Here is a 24,095-nt window from a genome sequence, read left to right as displayed (position 1 = left end):
TTTGAATGCCAAAAGACATACTGTAGCACCAATTTAGCTCAAATTTCTTAAGTAATATTTCATTTTTAAATGTCAACTTTCTTTTTATTCTTTTTATTCTTTTTTTTTTTTTTTTTTGAGACGAAGTTTTACTCTTGTGGCCCAGGCTGGAGTGCAGTGGCTCAATCTCGGCTCACCACAATCTCCGTCTCCAGGGTTCAAGCAATTCTCCTGCCTCAGCCTCCCAAGTATACGGGATTACAGGCACCCGCCATCACGCCTGGCTAATTTTTTGTATTTTTAGTAGAGACAGGCTTTCGCCCTGTTCAGCAGACTGGTCTCGAACTTCTGACCTCAGGTGATCCACTCGCCTCGGCCTCCCAAAGTGCTGGGATTACAGGCGTGAGCCACCATGCCCAGCCAATTTTCAACTGAGTTAATGTTTTGAACAGGAATAAGTAAAACAATTTGAAAATAATTTATCCAAGCAAATTAACTATCCAACAAATTAATAATATACAAAATAAAATATCCTAACACACACATCAAATTTTTACTAAGATTTTTCCTTTGAAATGTTAAAAGTATTATCCATAGTTCTTAAAACTCATTCTGACCTGAAAAATGAACTATATCATTCTCCACTTTTTTTTTTTTTTTTTTTTTTTTTTTTTTTTTTTGAGACGGAGTCTCGCTCTGAGGCCCAGGCTAGAGTGCAGTGGCCAGATCTCAGCTCACTGCAAGCTCCGCCAACCGGGTTCACGCCATTCTCCTGCCTCAGCCTCCCGAGTAGCTGGGACTACAGGCGCCTGCCACCTCGCCCGGCTAGTTTTTTGTATTTTTTAGTAGAGACGGGGTTTCACCGTGTCAGCCAGGAAGGTCTCGATCTCCTGACCTCGTGATCCACCCGTCTCGGCCTCCCAAAGTGCTGGGATTACAGGCTTGAGCCACCGCGCCCGGCCCATTCTCCACATTTGATAATGCCTTTTCCAGTCATTCTGATACATACTCAGTATCTTCTAGATAATAAAATTCATTTAATTTGGTGAGAAACTCAAGAATGCTGAATATGCCAAAAAATTTTCGTGGTGGAATTCTAATATAGAAAAATTTCTATATTAGAAAGAATCTGAAAATTAGAATTAAGTTTCCAAATACAATTCCTGTCACGGCAGCAAACCCTTCAAGTTGATACACTGGCAAAATCAGAAGCATGACATTTATGTTTTAAGTCATAACCTATAACTGGCCAGTATCTTGTTAACGATCTTTATAAATCAAACAAGAAAAATAATCGCAGGAGTATGGATCTGTATCAGACTATGAACATAAAGGGATCCAATATGAAAAAGGATTGCTCAAAAATCTCTCCTGGAGACGCAGGTCTGATCAAACTAAAAGGGGCACAGATTTCTCTGAAGCCACCGAATCTGTCCAGAGAGCCAACCACGGAATCCAAGGAGAAGAGAAAGATTAGCAAAACTCAAGCACATCCAGGGTGCTTGTTTGAACCAATTTTCTCAGCTGTTCCTAATCCACTTTGACAGAGAAGGAAGCCATGAAAAATTCTGGATACAGCATTTTAATGCTGGAAGGAACAAGCTAGAGACAACAGCCAGGTTAACCTCTTACTGACTGAAAGAAGAAACAGGTATCTGCAGAAGTGGTAACAAATAAATTGTGGAGATGAGGATGGCAACCCATTCTCATGGTTACACCTACCCACCTCAATGCCCAAATTCTACTCACTCAATTTCCTTTTTCTTTTTTTGAGACAGGGTCTCACTCTGTCATCCAGGCTGGAGAGCAATGGCACAATCTTGGCTAACTGCAACCTCCACTGCCCGGGCTCAAGTGATCCTCCCACCTCAGACTCCCAAGTACCTAAGACTACAGATGCAAGCCAACACACTCAGCTAATTTTTTAACTTTTTGGAGAGACAAGGTCTCACTATATTGCCAAGGTTGGTCTTAAACTCCTGGGTTCAAATGATCCTCCTGCCTAAGCCTCCCAAAGTATGGAATTACAGGTGTGCACCACCAGCCTAGCCTCCACTCAATCATGAGTAATAAAATTTCCAACTTCTCATTCTTAATCTAACATGGAACCATAGTTTAGGCACGTAATGACAATAATTTCTGATATGTAGTCACTGCTACACAAGGATCCCATCACATGGGAAGGCATTTCTTGAATTCAAAACGATGATATAATCTTTGATCACAAATTATATTTTCATAGAGATGGTTGGTTCATTAAGAAATACTATACAGTGTTAAGAATGATCATACATAAAATGTTGGCTTTAAAATTGTCTCATTTCATTCTTAAAATAATATGTTAATTTTGTTTTAAGTTTTCTTTATTATTTTGTGGGAGACAAGGCCTCGCTCTGTCACCCAGGCTGGAGTGCAGAGGCATAATCATAGCTCCCTGAAGCCTCAACCTGCCCAGCTCAAGTGATCCACCCACCTCAGCCTTCCGAGTAGCTGAGACTACAGGCACACATCACCACACGTGGCTGATTTTTTTTATTTTTTGTAGAGACTGAATCTTACTATGTTGCTCATAATCTGGTCTCAAGCTCCTGGCCTCAAGAAATCCTCCCATCTTGGCCTCCCAAAGTGCTGAGATTATAGGTGTGAGGCACTGTGCCCAGCCTAAAATTGTTTTACAATACAAAGATCTGATTAATTCCAGGAGCTTGAGACTGTAGTGAGCAACAGTTGGACTACTGCAATCCAGTCTGGGCAACAGAGAGAGATCCTGTCTCAAAAAAAAAAAAAGAAAATCTCTTTCCAGGTATTACTTAGATTATCTTCTTTATCCTAAGAAAACATGCAGAAAGAGGTGAGAAGGAGATAGATGGGGGGAGTTTAACATTTATAAAAAATTACAAAAATGTTGTCCACTCTTGGACTCTAAGGAACTGAAGGATGCAGCCTAAAGGAAAGCTGCACTAACCACAGCCTCCACTTGCTTTCCTGCACAGTATTTCATAAGGGCCAGCATGGTCCCAGAATTCCCCTAGAACCACCAGCATTCCACTATCAGCAGTGGGCAGGAATGGAGAATACGGGACCACCATTTTTGACCTATACTCCTTAAAACAAGAAAGGTGAGTGTGTGAAAGAATAAATAAATAAATATTTCAGGTCCATTTAAATTTTGAAGTTCTTGACTCACTTTCTTACACTACACTAAACATGAGGAGCAACATTTGACTAAAGTTGCTCTGAAAAACAAATTTATATCTGAAATAATTTAAAAACATTTTAGAAAGTGCTTAACTTTGAAGGCAAGAAATACCCAACATTTCATTTTCTTTCAAAAATGCTCAACTCTAAATATGTACGCTCCAAAACTAAAATTATAAGTAACAGTAGCATTTTGCATCAAGAGTACTATGCACAATACAAGAAAAACGGAACAGATGCTAGAGAGAGGGAGAGAGATAGTAAAATACTTATAGCGGTTGCCTAATTCCAAAATACCTACAGTCTTATACATTATTTAGATGTGCATCATAAATATTTTATATTTATCTAAATATTTTTCATCTGAATTTAAAAACATATATATACACATATATATTTAAATAAATTACTACAATTTGAAAATGAAGAGATTTACATCACATATAACTAGCCTGACAATGTAAGATAATTACCACTTCCTTCCACTTTTCAGCCCACAATCCAAACTCCAATGGACTGGATGGATGAGCAGAAGAACTGGGTAATTTCTGTGAAAGTCCATAGGTACAGTCTACCTTAGCTTTCCCCTTAATTGTGAAAGTGCCTCCTCAGGTACACTATCTCCACAGATACTTCTTTTCTTAATGTAGAAAGTGTTTACTTTCATTTATCATAATCTTATCCTACATATTGTTTCTCATACAGTAATGACTTTTGTGAAGAATTACACTGCCACATGGGAAGCATTGAGAGTAAAGAAATGGATGGCACAAACTTCTAAAGACCTGAGTTCCTCTCTACAACCTCATTAGCAGAAAAAGCATGTTCTATAAACAGGATATTAATATTCAAGGAAACTATTTCTGTCCTCCATTTATGGCTAAAAACTACAATTTTAGAAAATGTGATTCAGGGAATTTGAATAATGCTATTGAAACCTTACTCTCCCCTCCCCCCACAAAAAAACATAAAGTGCAAATAAAACAGCTATTGCAACAAGATGCCACAATAAAAAGTAAAAACAAAAGTGCAAGTATCCAGCCACGATAACTCAGCACATTTATATCATAACTTTATCATTTAACAGCTGGTTGAATTATTAGGTGAGTTATTTAAACTCTCTAGGGCTCTACTTGCTCACCAATAAAATGGGTACAGCAACAGTGCCTATACTTCTGGCATAGGTATAATTAAATTATACATAACATGTAACATACCAAGCATGGCATAATGCCTAGGAATAGCAAGTATTCAAAAACAACTTGGTTATCATTACTGAAAATATTAAAACCACAAAAACAGATATGGCTTATAGGTAAAATAAATGGAAACCATTTCTACTACCAAATTTCGAGAAATGTTGACTGGAACACATTTCTCCAAAGGCAGCCCAGATGATAACAGTAGCAGGAATATATGCAAAATTAAAAGAAAGGATGCTTAAAGCCAGAGCCCTCAGAATGCAAACAGGTGCTCCAGTTGCAGCAATCCATCTGATACTCTACTTGTTAATAACAGGACTTGAAGGGACTAGATCTAACTTCACAACTGAAAATACTTAGGTTTATAAGCTAAATTATAAAAAATTAAAAATAGAAACTAGCTTAAAAAGATGAAGCCAGGCACGGTGGCTGATGCCTGTAATCCCAGCACTTTGGGAGACCAAGGCGGGTAGATCACCTGAGGTCAGGAGGTCAAGATCAGCCTGGCCAATACGGTGAAAACCTGTCTCTACTAAAAATACAAAAACTTAGCCAGGCGTGGTAGTGAGCGCCTGTAATCCCAGCTACTGGGGAGGCTGAGGCAAGAGTATCGCTTGAACCCGGGAGGCAGACGTTGCAGTGAGCTGAGATCACGCCATTGCATTCCGGCCTGGGCAACAGAGTGAGACTCCATCTCAAGAAAAAAAATAAATAAAAAGATGAAATGAGATCAAATGAGATTAAAATATTTTTCAATGTATATAGACTACACAAAATTTTGTTCCATATAATTTAACCAATGATACTTCCTGGTCCTCTCCCCTAAGTCAAGACAATCGGGTATAACATATTCATTTCTCTCTGTGATATATGCAAGTTTGGGGGCACACAAGGCGGCTTCTGATTTTATTTGGGATTTATACTCCCATAGTAGTTTGTGAACTCTAAAAATATTGCATCCTGTAGTAGTTTGTGAACTCTAAAAATATCACAACCAGGCTCCAAAATTTTATCAATAACACCTTAGGATTTTATCACTTTGAACACAAAATATTTAAAGCATATGAAGGCAGACTGTATTCCTAATGTAGCATAGAAATAGAGTAGACGAGGTTATCAATAACTCAGTGAGCCCTGCCTATTGTAGAAATAATTATAACCATAACTGAAAGTCCAAAAATGTGCTGTATTCAAATTAAGATATTTTAATATGCAAAATAGAAGGGTAAAATTTATAGATATAGAGACTGCTAATAGGAAATACAAATGTTGCAGCAGAATAGTTTAAAGTCTACTCTCAGCTGGATCTCCCTTGAAACTAATGCCGCAGAAAATTAAAGAGAGCTACAGGTCTGTCACGGAGGACTTGTGATGCTAAAGAACTATCTCATCTCATCCTTTAAGCTTTTGGATGGTTACCATAATGCTGGAAGCTATGCTTGGCTCACAAATAACCAAACGATAAACAACTTCTTCTCAGCAGCCAACTGGTCAAGTGTATTTTGTGTTTTAAAATAATCTTCTTCAAATCCAACAGAGCATAAAGGCAAAAAAATAAATAAACTTTTAAAAACGTAGTTTAGAAATAAAATAGTGCTTTCAAATTTACTAATATGACAGTTGGCCTTATAAATTAGAAAGAATAAATGAGAAGCAGAAATCAAGAAGTCAAACTGGGGCAGGCGCAGTGGCTCAGGCCTGTAATCCAAACACATTGGGAGGCCAAGATGGGAGGATCACTTGAGCCCAGGAGTTCAAGACCAGCCTGGGCAACATAGTGAGACCCCATCTCTTAAAAAAAAAAAATAGCTGGGTGGGGTGGTCCTTGCTTATAGTTCAAGCTACTCCATGGGCTGAGATGGGAGGATCACTTGAACCCACAAGGCTGAAACTGCAGTAAGCCATGCACTGAACTCCAGACTGGGCAATAGAGCAGAGCCAGACAGTAGCAAAAGAAAAGAAAAGAAGAGGAGAGGAGAGCAGAGGAGAGGAGGAGGAGAGGAGGAGGAGAGGAAAAAAAGGAAAAAGGAACAGGAAGAGGAAGGGAAAGGGGGGAGGGGAAGCAGGAGGGGAGAGGGGAGGGAAGGGGAGGGGAGGGTAAAGGGAAGGGAAAGGGGAAGGAAAAGGGGAAAGGGAGGGAAGGGGAAGGGGAGGAAAGGGAAGGGGGATGGGAAGGAGGAGGGGAAGGGGGATGGGAAGGAGCAGGGGAAGGGGGATGGGAAGGGGAAGGTGAAGGGGGAGGGGAAGGGGAAGGGAAGAGAAAGGGAAAGGGAAAGGAATGGGAAGGGAAGGGAAGGGGAAGGGAAAGATGAAGGGGAGGGAGGAAAAGGGAATGGGAAGGGGAAGGGAAAGAAAGGGGAAGGGGAGGGGAAGGGAAAGGGAAGGGGTAAAAAGGGGAAGGGGAAGGGAAGGGGAACAAAGGGGAAGGGGAAGGGAAGAAAAGTGGAAAGGATGGGTAAGAGGAAGCGGAAGAGGAAGGGGAAGGGAACAGAACGAGAAAGGAGAGGGGAAAGGGAAAGGAATAGGAATGGGAAAGGAATGGGAAAGGGAAGGGGAAGGGAAGGAGAAGGGGAAAAGGAAGGGAAGGAAAAGAAGAAACAAAGGGGTTTTGAAAGGAATGAAGGAACACACAGAAAGAAACAGTAGACAGAAACATTGTTTTTATTAAGGGTTCAATCTGGAAAAATATTTCCAGTTCTATTTTTGCATTGATAGTCAACATTCAATATTCAATGAGTTGTAGGACTTTTAAAAGACTCTAATTTAATTTTCATTTGAAAATGATACATTTGTGCAATCTAAGTATGAGAGGAAGTGAAATGTCACAAACCCAAATACAGCAAATGTACTAGATTCTATTCTATTATAGAAAAATTAGCTTAAAGAGAAGATATCTCAAAAAAAAAATACAGTCATGCACCCCATAATAACGTTCTTATAAACAATGGACCACATATACAATGGTGATCACATAAGATTAAAATCCTGTATTTTTACTGTACTTCTTCTATGTTTAGATATATTGGATATACAAATATCTAAATATGAATGCATTGTGTCCCCGCTGCCTATTCAGTATAGTTGCATGCTGTATAGGTTTGCAGCCTAGAAGAACAGGATATACCATGTAACCTAGGTGTGTTGTCGGCTACACCATCGAGGTTTGTGTAAGTGCACTCTATGATGTTCACACAAGGATGAAATCACCCAACAATGCAATTCTCAGGATGTATCTCTGTCATTAAGCGAGGCATGACTATACTTCTATTTCCTCTCCCTTAAAATGTAACCACACTTTCTGTTTTCAGCTAGACCCGAGGTTCTGGGGCAAAAAAAAAAAAAAAAAAAAAAAAAAAAGACTGAGCCCTGAAAACCACAGAAGAGCTTTAAGGAAACCCACAAATTTTCTGGAGTGGGTAAAGGAATCTGTTGGTGTGAGTAATGCCTGTGTTTCATCTCTTGGAAGTCTACAGGTAATTCTGATGCACATTCATGTAGAACCCTTAAGCCATCTAGTGAGAGAGTAAGTTCTGGAACTCAGGAATAGTACCAGCTGCTTGTTTCCTTCACCACCACCCCCAACCTCACTCCTATCCTATCTAGGACTTCTCAGAGCATTTTATACATCCTAACTACTTCATACTTTATTAGTCTGGAATTTATGTGAAACAATTACCAATAGTTTTAAAAATGTTCAACTCCTTACCACATAAGTCTACTTGAGGAATCTAGTCAAAGAAAATAATCAGAGATGCCAACATAAATTGATATACAAGGACATTCTCTGAAGGGTACTTCTAAAGGTTACTTATAAAAGCAAACAAAATTGACAAAAATATAAATGTCATATGACAGAAAAAAACCATCAAATAGAGTTAAACATTAACTATAAAAAATCAGCACATAATATAACATTATGCAAACTAGACATATTTATGAGGCATAGGAAAATTCTCAATATAGCAGAAATTGGGAAAAACTGCAGGAAATTAAACTATACCTGGATGTTCCCCCTGGTAGTAAGAATAGCCAACATCTGTATAGAGCCATGCTCCACAGAAGTCCTAAAGTTAATACATCAAAATGTCATTACTAGTCATCTTCAAAATTTCCAATTACAATCATCCCTCAGTATCCTTGGGGGACTGGTTCCAGGACCCCTCGCAGATACCAAAATCCACAGATGCTAAAGACCCTTACATGAAATGGTGGAGTACTGCACATAACCTATGCACATGCTCCCATATAGTTTAAATGATCTCTAGATGATTTACATGACCTAATACAAAGAAAATGCTTTGTGTAAATAGGTGTTACACTGTGTTATTTAGGAAATGAGGACGAAGGAAAGTTTCTATGTGTTCAGACACAACGATTCTTCTTTTGTTGTTGTTCCAAATATTTTCAATCTAATCTTCATTGAATCCATGGATGCAGAACCCATGGACACAGAAGCCTGATGGCATTTCCCTGCTTCTGTATACCCTTCATTACTGTATATATGCAAAGAGCAAGCTGTATTACTATCAGCGGGAAAAAGGAGGTTGGGGAACCTTGAAATATACTTCAAAAATGTTTATAAAAGTAATTTCCTAAACTTAAGACAAAACATCTCACCTTTCCAATAGAAAGAAAAGTGAGACGACAAAGACATAACTAAGAAAGCATCTCTTACAAGAGGTTGTGTGTATCAGGGGTATTGGAAAGATACCAAACATGCCAAGCAACTAAACCAAATAGAAATAAGAAATAATAAACCCAGCAGGTAAGAAACAGTTCAAGGTCTCCCTTTAAAAAAATCAAAAGAAAAGGAAGCTAATTATGCCAATGCAATAGGTTCCCTTTATTACCTTCTTCCCCTTTCCCTAATCAGGTAAGAATCTCTTTTGGAAACTTGTCCACAACTGGTTTTATACTAAGTCTACCTATGTTAATTGTTTAGGAGGAAATATAATTTACAAAAACAATGCCACTCATTATTTACAGGGACAGAACAATGGCTTGTAGCAACTGCACAGTGAAATAGTCCATAGTCCTTATCCCTAGAACTGCATGGTAGGCTGATTCTTCTAAGAGCTCATTACATCTTTCTTGATGGGATGAATCACACGCTCTCCACAGACTAGCTGGCCTCTATATTCACAGCAACACTGACTTAATAAGGAAGACCAAAGAGGTGGCAAAGATGATTAAAGTATTCACACCGATTGAAATACTCTCCTGCAGGATAAAATATTAACATGTTTACTTTCAAATGAAAATACAGCCTCTAGCAAGAAACTTCCCACACCAAGTGTGAGCAAAATGTTCCCTAAAACAGTTGGAAAAGGTAGTCAGCCACAAAATACTGGACACAAAGGTGAGTATGTCAAATAACTTTGAAAAAAGCCACAGCTCCCTTACCCTCTCCATCTCACTTCCGAATAAAAGCGTTAAAATTTTTCAGAAATCCAGAAGCCCATGGGACCCTTGGACTCTTCAGGCTCTCAGGCAATAGAGTATCATCATCATCTGTACACCCTGCCCACTAAGCCTAATAGTGGAATGAGATTATGACCACTATTTCAACAAGGAAGACTCCACCTCTCATTTGTGGTTTTGAACCAAAGGAGAGAGTTTGACCTGATGGTGCTCTAACGTATCAGAATACAACTTTCCTGCTTAGAAACAAGAGATTTTAATTTAATGTTATTCTAAAATAATTTACTCTATTCATTTAACTTGCAGGAATATAAACCACTTAACTATGAAGATGAGTTATTTAAAAATGTTAACTGTTTTTAACCACTAGAGATCACTAAATCAGAGGGCTATGAATGCACAACTAATTTATTTCCACAATTTTACACAGAAAACCTGAACCACAACACACTCATAAGAATTTATAACATCTTGAAGCATGACAGCATAGGTAAGTTCTCATGGGCTTCACAGAAATAAAGAAATTGAATGCTTTGTACCTAAGCAGCAAGTATGCTTTCCTTCCATCTGAATACTGAAAAGATGAGAAGGCTTTTTATAACTGAAAATAAAATACCATTTAATCATATTTATATATGAGCTCTCAGACTAAAATACAAACAGTATAAAATGCAGACAGCAAGATTAGTATTTGAAGAGTAAAGCCAAAGAAAATTCAAAAGACTAATTCATTACACATTACTATTCAAGTATATTGTATGCAAATATCACTTCATCTAGAAATATATATGTAGATCAAGGCTTTTCCTATGGGAAAATATGGGCATCTGGCTACATTAAATAATGTTCCATGTAAGCAAAAAGATGGCTGAATATGTAACAATTTTTAAGATAAATATTATAATGTGAAAAAAAGAGAAAGAGCATGAATGTCCAAAATTGACAGAAGACAATACAACCTACAATGAAATGTTTTACACTCATTAAAATAGTTACAATAAAATTCACACCAGGGAAAATTCCTATTGTATGAAAAATAATGTTGAAATAATCAGGATACGAATACATGAACATAGCATGACTCCAACGTGTGTGTGTGTGAATACTGGTTGTTGCTGGGTTCTGGAGTTATGAATAATTTTATTTTGTTCTATTCTATGAGTTTGCCAAATTTTCTACAATGATAGAAGCATGTTATTTAAAACATGTCAGGCTGGATATGGTGGCTCATGTCCGTAATTCCAGCCTTTGGGAGGCTGAGATGGAAGGATCACCCAAGTCCAAAAGTTTGAGACCAGCCTGGGCAACATAGCAAGACCCCATCTCTACAAAAAATTAAACAATCAGCCAGGTGTGATGGCTAGTGCCTGTAGACCCAGCTACTCGGGAGGCTGAGGCAGGAGAATGCTTGAACCTGGGAGATAGAAGTTGCAGTGAGCTGAGGCTGTGCCACTGCTCTCCAGCCTGGGTGACAAAGCAAGACCCTGTCTCTAAATAAATAAATAAATAAATATTTAAAAATGAAACTGCGTCAACAAGGTGGATGTTGTTAATTGGCAACAAGGGTCTCAGTGGTCTCCTAACATGTGTTCCTGTGCTGCAGAGGTTTTAAGGCTAATGCTCTATTTCCCAGGCTCTTCTGCAGATAAGGGTCTAGATACAAACTGTACTCCACCCACTCAGATTCACTAGCATGAGATTTTAATAGTGGTGTGAAACAGATTTTCCTGGGCTGTTATGACTGGCAGCACTTCTAGGGTGGGTCTCCAGCTTGACAAATGACAGAAGCAAGGTGAGTACACCTGGAGGCAGGGCGGTGTGTAGTGTGAAGAAGGCAGGCTCCGATGGGAGGAGTTCAGGTCCCTGGATTGCAGCACCTCTTTCACCACGAAAGCAGAGAGGGTAGCTCCACAGGCAAGCCACATGTTTGTTACTGCATAGCTTTAAAGGTTCTCCAGGACCATCCTAGGATCTGCTCTGCAAACCCTTCCAGTGATTTTGTGAGAAAAAAAATTCTAAGTGATAAATCCCTTTTGTTCAAAAATGTTTATGATACAAACACGTTCTGTCTGCTGCAACTGAAACGGACTCACACATCCAAGATACTGAATAACTTGAAAAGAAACTTCAGTATGCTTCAAACAGTTGAAAACCTAGTTAAAAAATTTCTTTTAACTGCCAACTTGACTTGTTTGCACATCTGTGAATATCCAGGTAAATTAAATTAGGTCTATTCTAAAAGAGAATTAACTGGCACGAGACCCACTGATAAACTGGATTCTGGTTCTTTGGATAGTCTACTGCAAGATAAAGTCCTCAAAAATTTCAAGCTAATCTTAATGAAAAGATCTTCCAATGTGGCTCCTCAACACAGCTATAAAAACAAAGTATTTCAGGAGACTAAACCTAAAAGTTAAGTTCATAATTCAAAAAAATCAGAAACTAAATATACTTTTTTTCCAAGCAGACTCTTCTCAGTTTAAACCTGTGTTTTCCATGCACTTTTTTTTCCACTTGAACTACTACAGAAAGGAGTGTGCTGAAATGCAAAACAAAGTTGAAATATTTAAAACAGGTATTTTTATACCTATGCAAAGAATAAATCAAGCAAATATCAAGCTACATCCTTTTTAATCTTATGTGATTAGTATTACTTCAACATTCCTCAATATATACTGTGCTAAATTACTGGCTGCACTGAAAAAATGTTTACTAATTCATTCAACAGAAGTTTACTGAGCATCTACAGATTCAAAAGTGAAAATGACAGATTCAGCAAAATGCACATTAAATAAGAGGTGAGAAGTGTGATGAAAAGGAACAATAAGGGTTCTGACAAAGAGCATCAACATGCTTTTTGTTGTTGTTGAGATGGAGTCTCACTCTGTTGCCCAGCCTAAAGTGCAGTGGCGCAACCTCGGCTCACTGCAACCTCCGCCTCCTGGGTTCAAGCAATTATTGTGCCTCAGCATCCTGAGTAGTTGGGATTACAGGTGCATGCCAGCACACCTGGTTAATTTTTGTATTTTTAGTAGAGATGAGGTTTTGCCATGTTAACCAGGGTGGCCTTGAACTCCTGGCCAGGAGTTCCACCCACCCTGGCCTCCCAAAGCGCTGAGATTATAGGTGGGAGCCACCATGCCCGGCCAACAAATTTTTTAAAACAGACAAAACAGGTTAAAATAAAGTTTTTTCATTCAGATTAAATAAATTAGGTCAAGGACTAAAATAAATCAGGTCAAGGAATAAAATATTATGAAGACTAGACAACAAACTTCCATTTACAAGGAGACTTAGGATAAAATGATCAACTGAGTAGTCAAACTAAATTACCATGAAGTCCACTTTCATCCTTAAAAGTTCATAATGTTCTAAGTTCCTTAATGTACCTCATGAACCAATATAAATATTTGCTTATACATGTGTCAAATATCCCTGTAAGAACATAGAAAAAGCAAATAAAGAGGCTGCCTGTGAGGAGAAATGGGAGAGGAGACCAGGAGAGACAGCAAGAAAGGGACTTTATATGGTACACATATTGTGCCAAATTGTTTTCATTTTTAATGACATGAAATGGAATCTATTCAAAAAATGGATATATTAATAAGTGCATACGATACATGGCACTGATTTTCATCAGAAATTTCAAGTGTGATATAAAATAGGAGAGTATCTGAACTTTGATATGAAAGTTGGTACCATGCTCACAAAAGGCCATCGTGAAGATGCCCTGGAAACCAATGGTTTACCCAAGACACAACACTCATCATGGACACCAAGAAGTCAGGAGGGGCAAGGGATGGCAGCAAACAAGCAGAGGTGGTTACCTTCCTGTCGCAGGTTTTAGGACTCCCAGCAGTGTTCTGCTTTAGGAAGCCAGCTGTTGTTGACCAGCGTGTGGGATTTTTCCTTGAAGGCTCTTCAGAGGAAAAATTATGATCACTGACAGAAGTGGAGATGCCAATTAGAGCTGGGTCACTACTGCGTCGAACATGAAGAGGCATATCTGTAAACACAAAAGCACTACGCTGAAAAATAAGATACTAATGTTGGTAAACTATATGTTAGGAGAACACAGGGAAATCCTAAAGATTAAGGAACAGAATTTCACTTTCGTAAAAGGAGACAATGGGTCAGTATTCTAAATACAAATTCCTTTAGGTCCTTTAAAATACTACATGGTGAAAGAGATGCGGTCAAGTGTCAGCTCTGAGCAAAACTGCCCAAGTTTGTATTTGGACTTCACTCCTTGTTATCTATGTGGCCCTGGCCAGGGTGCCTAACTGTTCTCTCTGCCTCTAGTTCCTTCCAACTCAAATGAAAATAAAACAGTACATCTTTGATCAGGGTAATGTGAGTACTAAATAATATAAAGGGGTAAAGCAGTGCTTGACATATAGTGTGTACTCAGTAGAGAGTAATATAATAACCAATACTGTGATCATTGCCCCAATATTTCTAAATAATCATCACATATATCATTCAAAAAATAATGATTCTAAGCAAGTAAACAAATTTCACCTACCTTTTAATCGTATCTACTGGAATAAAAATACGGAATCTACATAGTTGACAAATAACTTATTGTATATTTCAAAGTAGCTAGAAGAGAGGATCTGAAATGTTTCCAACACAAAAAATGATAAATCATTGAGGTGCGAATATCCTAATTACCTTGATTTGACCATTACACCTGGTATGCATGTACCAAAACATCACATATTCTCCATAAATATGTAAAATTATGTATCAATTTTTTAAAATCTATAGAATCTAGACATTTGGCTGCTCTACTGAAAAATTTTGTTGAATAAAATGTTTCTTTTGTTCAATAAAGTATTACCAGAAAATATATTATTTCTACTTAAGAAAGAAAATACTTGGCCGGGCGCGGTGGCTCAAGCCTGTAATCCCAGCACTTTGGGAGGCCGAGATGGGCGGATCACGAGGTCAGGAGATCGAGACCATCCTGGCGAACACGGTGAAACCCCGTCTCTACTAAAAAAAAAATACAAAAAACTAGCTGGGCGAGGTGGCGGGCGCCTGTAGTCCCAGCTACTCGGGAGGCTGAGGCAGGAGAATGGCATAAACCCGGGAGGTGGAGCTTGCAGTGAGCTGAGATCCGGCCACTGCACTCCAGCCTGGGTGACAGAGCGAGACTCCGTCTCAAAAAAAAAAAAAAAAAAAAAGAAAATACTCAAAGTAATACGTTAATCCGCAGGTAGTTTCTGTCATATACTCACATATACAATTACACGAAAGGTAGTATTTTAGCAAATATATTTGCATAGAAGAGCTTGCTTGCAATTGCTGTAACAACATCAATACTAAACTCAGGTGAACACTTGATCATTATCAGTAACACTGACAACAGCCTGGCAAACATGATCACCGTCACAGCAAATAAGAAACAGAATTAAAAATGCAAAGCGAAGAAGAAAAGAGTCTGCAACAGCTGGAATCAGAACTAAAAGTTCCACTCAGCAACTGAGTGAAATCACTCAAAAACATAAGACAAAATTTAAATTATGTTTAGAGTACTCTGTTTTTAAAAACTAGGATGTATTTGTTTTAAAGCCTCTAATAATACAGCTTGATTGATTGATTGATTGATTGATTGATTGATTGAGACAGAGTCTGGCTCTGTCACCCAAGCTGGAATGCAGTGGCACGATCTCGGCTCACAGCAACCTCCGCCTCCTGGGTTCAAGCAATTCTCCTGCCTCAGCCTCCTGAGTAGCTACAGGCTACTACAAGTGTGCACCACCATGACAAGCTAGTTTTCGTGTTTTTAGTAGAGACGGGGTTTCACCATGTTAGCCAGGCTGGTCTTGAACTCCTGACCTCAGGTTACCCACCCGCCTCAGCCCCAAAAAGTACTAGGATTACAGGTGTGAGCCACCACGTCTGGTCTAATGACATAGCTTTAACCATGAAGCAGTAAACTCATCATTTATTCTAGGAGGGATATTTCTGAAACATTAGTGCACTGGTCAATGGTAAAGATATGGAAACCTTGAGGATACCAAACTAAAGACAGGCTATTTATATACAGTGAAGGCTATATTTAAACCACTGTCAATCCAATAGTCTCCAATGAAAGCAAATTAGAACTTATCAGAGCAAACAGAAGCATATGAAACATAATAATATCAAATTTAACACTGATTTCTACATCAGGAGGATTCGATAATAATAACACAGTCTGAGCAACATTACCAGAGCAAAAATTTAGTCAACTCCGAATTTAATACTGTTGGTGGCTATCTTAATTTGCTGAGAGAAACATAAACATGAAGATTTTAATAATTTCTAGATTTTAGTGTGTATAAACACTCATGACAGCCTTTACTGCTTATTAATATACACCCCCAAAAATAAACACCAATAAGAACTATATAGTCACTCTCAGAACAAGGTCGCAAAAATACACATCTAAAAATCGATGTGCATTAATATTACAATGCCCTTACTATAAGAAAAGTTCTCTACCAAGAGGAAGCAAAATTTCCAGAATCATCACATTAAAAACTATAAGCAAAACAGCAACAAAATGGGGAGGGATGGGTAGGAAAAGACCAAATACTTTTAGACAATGTTGTTACTTAGACACAGGTTCTGTTGCTTTCCAATTACAGGGTTAATTATTCAGTTGTTAAGTACCTCTGTACACCTCAACTTCTCTCCCTCTTCCTGTCACCCATCTGTGTGTAAGTCTACAAGAAGCACTATTAACTCAGAAGAGAAGGCCTTTAAAAAATAGCACAGACATAGGACCAAAAGCAGTACCCAATATCTACAGTAAAATAATCAAATAAAAGTATATTCCAACCTCTCAGTAAATTCAGGGACGATATACTGAACTTGCTTGGTCACAATAAAACCGCTCACCCTATTGCGTTTGAAATTTTCCTCAGGAGAATACATTGCATACATGATTTCAATTAAATAATTAAGACCATCTTCTTCAGACTAGACACAAACACTGTGTTAATGTGTTAGTCTGCAACAGACAGACAAAAATAATTAGTATTTATCTCTATATACCTGTAGCTTTTGAATAAAATGTGGACTAGGGGAAAGAGGGGATTTGAGAAGAGGCAGATAACAGAGGGAGCTCCAGACCCTGTGGGATGTCTCTTATAGTAGGTGATGGAGCTCATGGATAAGGTGGTGTTTGCATAAACTGCATTGTGAAGGATGCTACAGAGAATGCTCTGTCATGCAGCCCTTCTTGTGAGTTCTTCCAACATTAAACTTTTTGTTTGCATTTCAGTGATATTGATAAAATAAATTAAATTAAATTAAATATGGTCTGGATCTCCTATTTGCACTACCTCATCACGGAGTGCTCCCATACAATTTCAGGCACCATGTTTACATTTGTGTCCACTGTCAAATTCAGGAAGGTGTCCTAGATTTGATTACCACACTGATGAGAAAGAACAAAACCCAATAAAAGAAGTCAACAAGGCCAGGTGCAATGGTTCACACCTATAATCCCAGCAGTTTGGGAGGCCAAGGTGGGAGAAATGCTTGAGGACAGGAGTTCAAGACCAACTTGGGCAACACAGTGAGATCCTGTCTCTACAAAAAATAAAATTAAAAAATCAGGCAACTGTATTAGAACTTTGCTGTAGTCCTAGGGCAGGAAGCAGGACTTGACTGCAGAGGCAGGGCTTGGACACCAGACCAAACTGTTTTAGAGGACTAGCTAAAACAGGGCTGGGACAGAAAAAGTTTTCAATCAAACACACTCACCAGCTGTCATGTCAGTTTACTATTGCCATGGCAACACCTAGGTGTTACCTACCGTTTGCATGGTAATAACCTAATGTCCCAGTTACTACTCCTTTCCTAAAAATGTCTGTATAAACTTCCCTTTAATCTGCATGTAATTAAAAGTGAGTATAAATATGATTGGAAAACTGTCCTGGGCTGCCACTCTCTGCCCATAGAGTATCCCAGCTCTGCAGAAGCAATCAGAGCTGCGGCACTGTTGCTTCAATAAAGCTGTTTTTTTCTAGCCCCAGCTTGCCCTTGAATTCTTTCCTGGGCAAAGACAAGGACCCTTATGGGCTAAGGCCCACTGTGGGGCTCACATGTCCTGCATCAGTCTCAGCTACTCAGGAGTCTTAGGTGGGAAGACCACTTGAGCCCAGGAGTTCAAGGCTGCAGTGAGCCGTGATTGTACTACTGCACTCCAACCTGGGCAACAGAGCAAGGCCCTGTCAGTCAGTCAGTCACTTAACAGCATGTTCTCATAAAAGGATGGCCAAACGACATCATAATGATGTTGAAATCAAGGTTTTCTTATGGTTGGAAGCGCTGTAAGACCTGAGTCATCATAGTACATAAAGGCACCATAACCAAGGTCCAAATAAAAAGACCCCATGCCACCCCGGGGCAGGTCTAGGTTCATACAGCATACGATTTAGACTCAGCAAGGCATCTTTATCTCTCACAGTGATATGTATCTATCTGATGGATATCTGTTACACATCTGGATGTGTATTGGTTTATGATTTCTTCTTGGTTTTATGATTGCATGAAAATTATAAGGCATTTTTATGGAGTTTTCACACACACATACACACGCATGCACATACAGTGTAGTAACATTGTACTAGAACCCACCACTTAAATGGAGGGATCTGAAATTTTTTTATTTAAATAAGGCACTACATTAGACACATAGAAAAACATGTAATGCACGTCACAGATGAGTAAGCTGAGGCTTAGAGAGATGACATGAAAAGTTTTCCAACTAAGACTTCAGGCTCCTGAGCCAGTGCTCAATCACCAAACACAAATTATGAAATCAGATCTATTAAGTTCCATTTCTAGCTACCTGAGGATATAAATGTTAGTTTCAGTTTTTTAAAAGAGAATTTTGGGCCGGGCGCGGTGGCTCACGCCTGTAATCCCAGCACTTTGGGAGGCCGAGGCGGGCGGATCACGAGATCAGGAGATGGAGACCATCCTGGCGAACACAGTGAAACCCCGTCTCTACTAAAAATACAAAAAAAAAAAAGAAAAAAAAAAAAATTAGGTGGGCGTGGTGGTGGGCACCTGTAGTCCCAGCTGCTCAGGAGGCTGAGGCAGGAGAATGGCGTGAGCCTGGGAGGCGGAGGTTGCAGTGAGCCGAGATTGTGCCACTGCACTCCAGCCTCGATGACAGAACGAGACTCCGTCTCAAAAAAAAAAGAGAAGAATTTTGTTGTTTTCCTAGTAGAATTATGCTCTGAGAAATCATATCCTGATTTTAATTCACAGCATGATTTCATTTTGGGAAGAGGAAGAAACGTTACATTAGCCATAAACATATATTGTAACAACAGGCACCCAAATTTCAGAAATGTTAAGATAGGAAAAGGAAAAAATCTATCGTTAAATGGAGGAAGTACTACGTATAAAATAGGAAAGCATGCCTGCAAGGAAACAGGACTAGATTCAGTGGTTCCCAAACTCTGATTTCAGGGCCCTTTCATACTCTAAAAATTGACGGTCTCAAAGAGTTTTGTTTATGTGAGGGCAGAGCTAGTGGTATTTACCATTTTAGGACTGAATGAGAACAACTTTAAAATATGTACTAATTTACTTTAATAATAATAAAACCCATCACATGTTAACACAACTCAATTTTATGAAAATTGTATTTTATAAAACAAAGCACATTTAGTGGAAAGAGCAGCAATGTTTTACATTTTGCTTAACAGAAGACATCTGGATTCTCATATCTGCTTCTGCATTCTCAGCTGCCATATGAAAAAGTATATAAAGGAAAAAAAGAACTTCACAAATATGCAGCTGGAAGAGGGAATAATATCTTAATAGCTTTTCCAGAAATTTTTAGATTTTCTTCTCTGATACCACACCATAACTCGACCAGTAGTGGTTTCTCAAAGGTCAGTTGCAATATGAATGTGAAGCTTTCTTTCTTTGTTACATTAAAATCTATTTGTCTGTCTCACATTTTGAATGAAACTTCTACCCACAAAAAATTCCATAACATTAGTCATTTGGAAAATATTAGTTACTGAGTTAAGCCAATCTTCCAAATGTTGATACATTTCTTTATTACAGAAAATCACATGTTAATATCTCTGCCAATTTAATCAGAAATATCTTTACGTATTGGGAAGCAGTCATGCTCACAGTGGGACATAAGTTTTCCAAAATCTAATTTTCACTAGAAAGTTTGAATTTTATCTTTAGCAACAAATACTGCCCATTTTTTGCCTTGTAGTGACAGGTTTGCGTCACTCATTCTTAAGAAACTCTCTGCCAGACACTCAAGTCTGAATAACCACAGTTTTTCTGTCCGTATTTCAAAGGAAAATGCTGTTCCATGAAAAAACCTCCCATGTAAATCAAGCTTTCGCATAAAAGTATTTCTCAAGACAACCACTGAGAAGCTGAGCACAGTGGCTCACAAATCTAACACTAGCTACTCAGGGAGGCTGAAGCAGACAGATCACTTGAGCCCAGGAGTTGGAGGCCAACCTGGGCAACACAGTGAGACCATACCTCAACAAAAATAAAATAAAATTTAAATTTAAAAAGGAACCACTGAGCTTCCATATGTTGGAGAAGTGTTTTATGCCTACATCATCACATGAAATGTTAAATTGTATATTAAAGGATCAGATTTTAAGTAATTACTTTTGTTTCTTAATCAAAAACAGTGTGTGAACATGGCTTTAAAAAAAACTGTGAGTGTGTGGGGTAAAGAATACACTTGGTGCCACTGCCTCGATTTGTGTCAAGTGATCTACATTTTTGCCCCTCAGGGCCTGGGCACCACTGATGTAGATGTCAACCCAGTGAACAACACAAAATCGGTTTTCATAACACTCTGAAAACAGTATCGCACCCAAGGCCTTCCTGAAATGATCTTAATGATCCCTTAGGGCCCAGAGACCACACACTAAGAACCACTGGCCTAGACCTGTGATCATGGCACATCAGTCACCTCTCTGGGCCTCCATCCCTAATGTATAAATTCAGAGGTGGCATTACTGGGTTTAGAAGTTTCCTTTAATACCAGAAAGGTAACAGTCCACGTATGTTCATACACCCCCAACCAGGGATCATCCACCAAACCTCATCCTTGCAGAATAACAATTTATGAAAAAAAAGTATTATAAAAAACATAAAAGCACTGCAAAGCAGTCTCAGCAGCCATTCTCAGGGTAGCTCCCAACAGGTCAAAGTATGACAAGCAACACAGAGTTCTAGAGAATGGTGCAGTAGTAGCCACAAATGGCATGAGGTCCTTTCACAAGTTTCACCTTATTTTAAGGAAAGAAAGACATTCGTATAAACATCTGGTCTTATCAACAAAATGAATCACGAAACACAACTTCCTCATTCATCTAAAAGTTCACCCTAGAAGGATTCCCAACTCTAACTGTCCTGGCTAAATACAATTTGGCATAAAGAAGGTAATTTTGCATTGGCCTCAGATGAATAAAACATAATCTTCTCACCTATGATTTGCTACGTTTCTGGGACCCATGGCCTATTTCAGCATTATTAATAATCTGATGTAATTGTGTTCATTTCAGTAATTAGAAATAATAGGAGCTTCTCATTTAATGTAATTTGGTCACTATTATAGCCATTCCTTATCTCAAATTTTAGCAAAACTGATGCATTTTAAAATATGATAAAACTTTCTAATTCCATAATCTTCTGATTTATTTAATATATAGATTTTCAAAGTATATCCCCTGAAATATTAAAAAGAAAATTCAAAGACAAGGATCTTCAATAATTAAGCTGCTGCACGAAGCACAGAGCGAATGGTGCGATGTCACTGGGTCCAGAATGATGGTGAAGACTGTTTGATGTGTACACTGCTTTGAAGAGGGGATAAAACAGCAATAAACCCTCATCACAAGATCTGAAATTCTCCATGGCACTAATGCACTGTAAATATTGATGTCTCTCTCTAGGTAAGGTGCCTTTTAAATAAGTGGAAGGAATGGTGATCTAATTATGAATTAGAGCAAATACCAAAGGGCAGACATATACATTTTAACTGTTAAATATCCCACTCTTTCTTCTCATCAACTTGCCCAAATGCTCTCTTCCTTCATTCTTCAAGTTGTTTTTCAATTATTTAACCACTTAAGGCAACAAATAAACCTCTGCCAAGAAGACAGGCATAAATCATCAAGGTATTTAATCGAATCTAAAATAATATGCAGTTACATGTGTGCTTTTAGAACTTATGATGCAAACAGCAAAATTACTCTTCATGTAAAATGAAAATTATCTCTCTCCCATCTTCAGGGCAATTATACATTTCCTAAAGAGACACCTGACCATGGGAAGAAGCAAGTTATTATTACATGTTGTGGGGATACAAACCTGTTATCACGATTGCAAACCCCACCTTCAGATATGTGTTACTCCTTTTCATAAAGGTATTTATCCATATTTCACTTATTTCCTAGAATCTTTGGAAGAAATTTATGCAAGGCAAAGCAAGAAATAAGCTTTGAAAAACAACAAACGACTGAGAGAGAAGGATATTAAAATGAGTTTTATCACCTCGTTATTAAATATTTTTTCTATATAAGCAATAAATACAGGACACTATGGTTGGAAGATGTTTAGTGATAAACTGAAATAATATATTTTACAGATAAGTGCAATGAGCACCACATACATAGTTTAAGGGCCAGGTCAAAGGTCGCTATGCTCCAAGGAGACACAGCTGCATCTGGAGTACTTGGTAATCAACTCCCTGTCCTGTGCAATTCAGATCTGATCACATCGCTATCCAGACAAAAATAAGACATATGAAAAGTACAAGATGCCTATATTGCACTTGAAACAACAGGTGATTTCTTGGTAAGTTTAAGATACATTACTGTAGATAACAGGATGTTTTCAATGGTTGCAATGAATCCAACAAACATAACGAGGGAAAACAAAGTCAAGGGGAAAAAATATATGCAATTTTCTTTCAAGACAGAGTTTCACTCTAGTTGCCCAGGCTGGAGTGCAATGGTGCGATCTCGGCTCACCGCAACCTCCGCCTCCCGGGTTTAAGTGATTCTCCTGCCTCAGCCTCCCAAGTAGCTGGGATTACAGGCATGCACCACCAAGCCCGGCTAATTTTGTATTTTTAGTAGAGACGGGTTTTCTCCATGTTGGTCAGGCTGGTCTTGAATTCCCGACCTCGGGTGATCCGCCCACTTCAGCTTCCCAAAGTGCTGGGATTACAGGTGAGAATATATGCAATTTTCTAATGACATATTAATGTCTCCACCCAAAAGCCAAGCATTTTTCCGTGGCATATTAAATTTATACCATTATGATTCTCACTCTGAAACTGACAATATAACCACTCTGATCAAAAATCCTCTACTCACTCACCTGAGAACAAGTGAGGAAATCTGAATAAGATTGTATACATTTTATATAAAGACTGTATATTAACGCTGTATAAATGTTAATGTTGTGGTTATGACAGAACAGGAACTTTTCTCAAAATCTTAACCATTGAAATGAATCTCTCTGTATCATTTCTCATAACTGCATGAGATTCTATAATTAGCCCAAATTTAAATTTTTTTTAAAGCACAAAGAGTTAAACAAAATCCCAGGTACAAATTCTCAATGTCAAGGCCTGCCACAATTGAGACTTAGGGTACCTTCCTAACATTATTTCCCCTAATACTCTGCTTATCACCCAATGTTTAGCCCCTACAGCCACTGCCAGTGCTCTGTAGCCTGTCCACACAGACAGCTCCCTGAACATGCACCACAGTAGACAACCACATGGCTCACCAGTGCTGCAACTACCGTTACCAGGAACCTTTGCCCGCCTCTCCACCCACTTCAGTGTGTCCTATACCCTAGAAGTCCTCCTCAAATGACAGCATCTCCTCCAACCCATCAGATCTAGTATTTGTGTCCTGGCAGCAAGTGTTTGGCAAACTCAGAGAGGGGTCTTTGAGGACAGTTTAGCGGAAAGACTGTTTCTAACATATGGCAGGATTAAGGAATGACAGCAAAGGGTATAGTGCCCTCTGCTCACCTGAGGCAAGGGGAGCTGTGACATTCCCCAGAGGGCCACAGCTACACAAAAGCCACAGCCAGGAAGGCTGACTCCCTCTTTCCACTTCCGTCAATGCCCTGCTGCCGCAGTCCTAGCATGGAAAAGGGGCAGAGGGCACAGAGCCTGGACAGTCAGTGTGAGAGGCTGGCCTCTTGACACATGCAGCAGAGCAGACAGGTGTGGAGGATCAAAGGAAACGATCCAGCTCAGACGTACTA

At 38.8% G+C, this 24,095-nt stretch overlaps 1 protein-coding gene across 22 annotated transcripts in view; it reads right to left on the bottom strand.

Annotated features, from left to right (window-relative positions):
• The window catches only part of PARD3 (par-3 family cell polarity regulator), a 714,326-nt gene that overhangs the window by 346,615 nt on the left and 343,616 nt on the right, over window positions 1-24,095 (bottom strand). For all 22 annotated transcript variants that reach the window (XM_037986591.2, XM_037986601.2, XM_037986605.2 and 19 more), the window contains exon 4: window positions 13,628-13,806. In XM_037986591.2, coding sequence (XP_037842519.1) covers window positions 13,628-13,806 — 179 coding nt within the window. The remainder of the gene's footprint in view (window positions 1-13,627; window positions 13,807-24,095) is intronic.

The sequence above is a fragment of the Chlorocebus sabaeus genome, chromosome 9, assembly GCF_047675955.1.
Source record: "Chlorocebus sabaeus isolate Y175 chromosome 9, mChlSab1.0.hap1, whole genome shotgun sequence".
Classification (NCBI taxonomy): Eukaryota; Metazoa; Chordata; class Mammalia; order Primates; family Cercopithecidae; genus Chlorocebus; species Chlorocebus sabaeus.
Note: the sequence above shows the minus strand (reverse complement) of the source record. Positions and strands in the feature narration are given on the sequence as shown.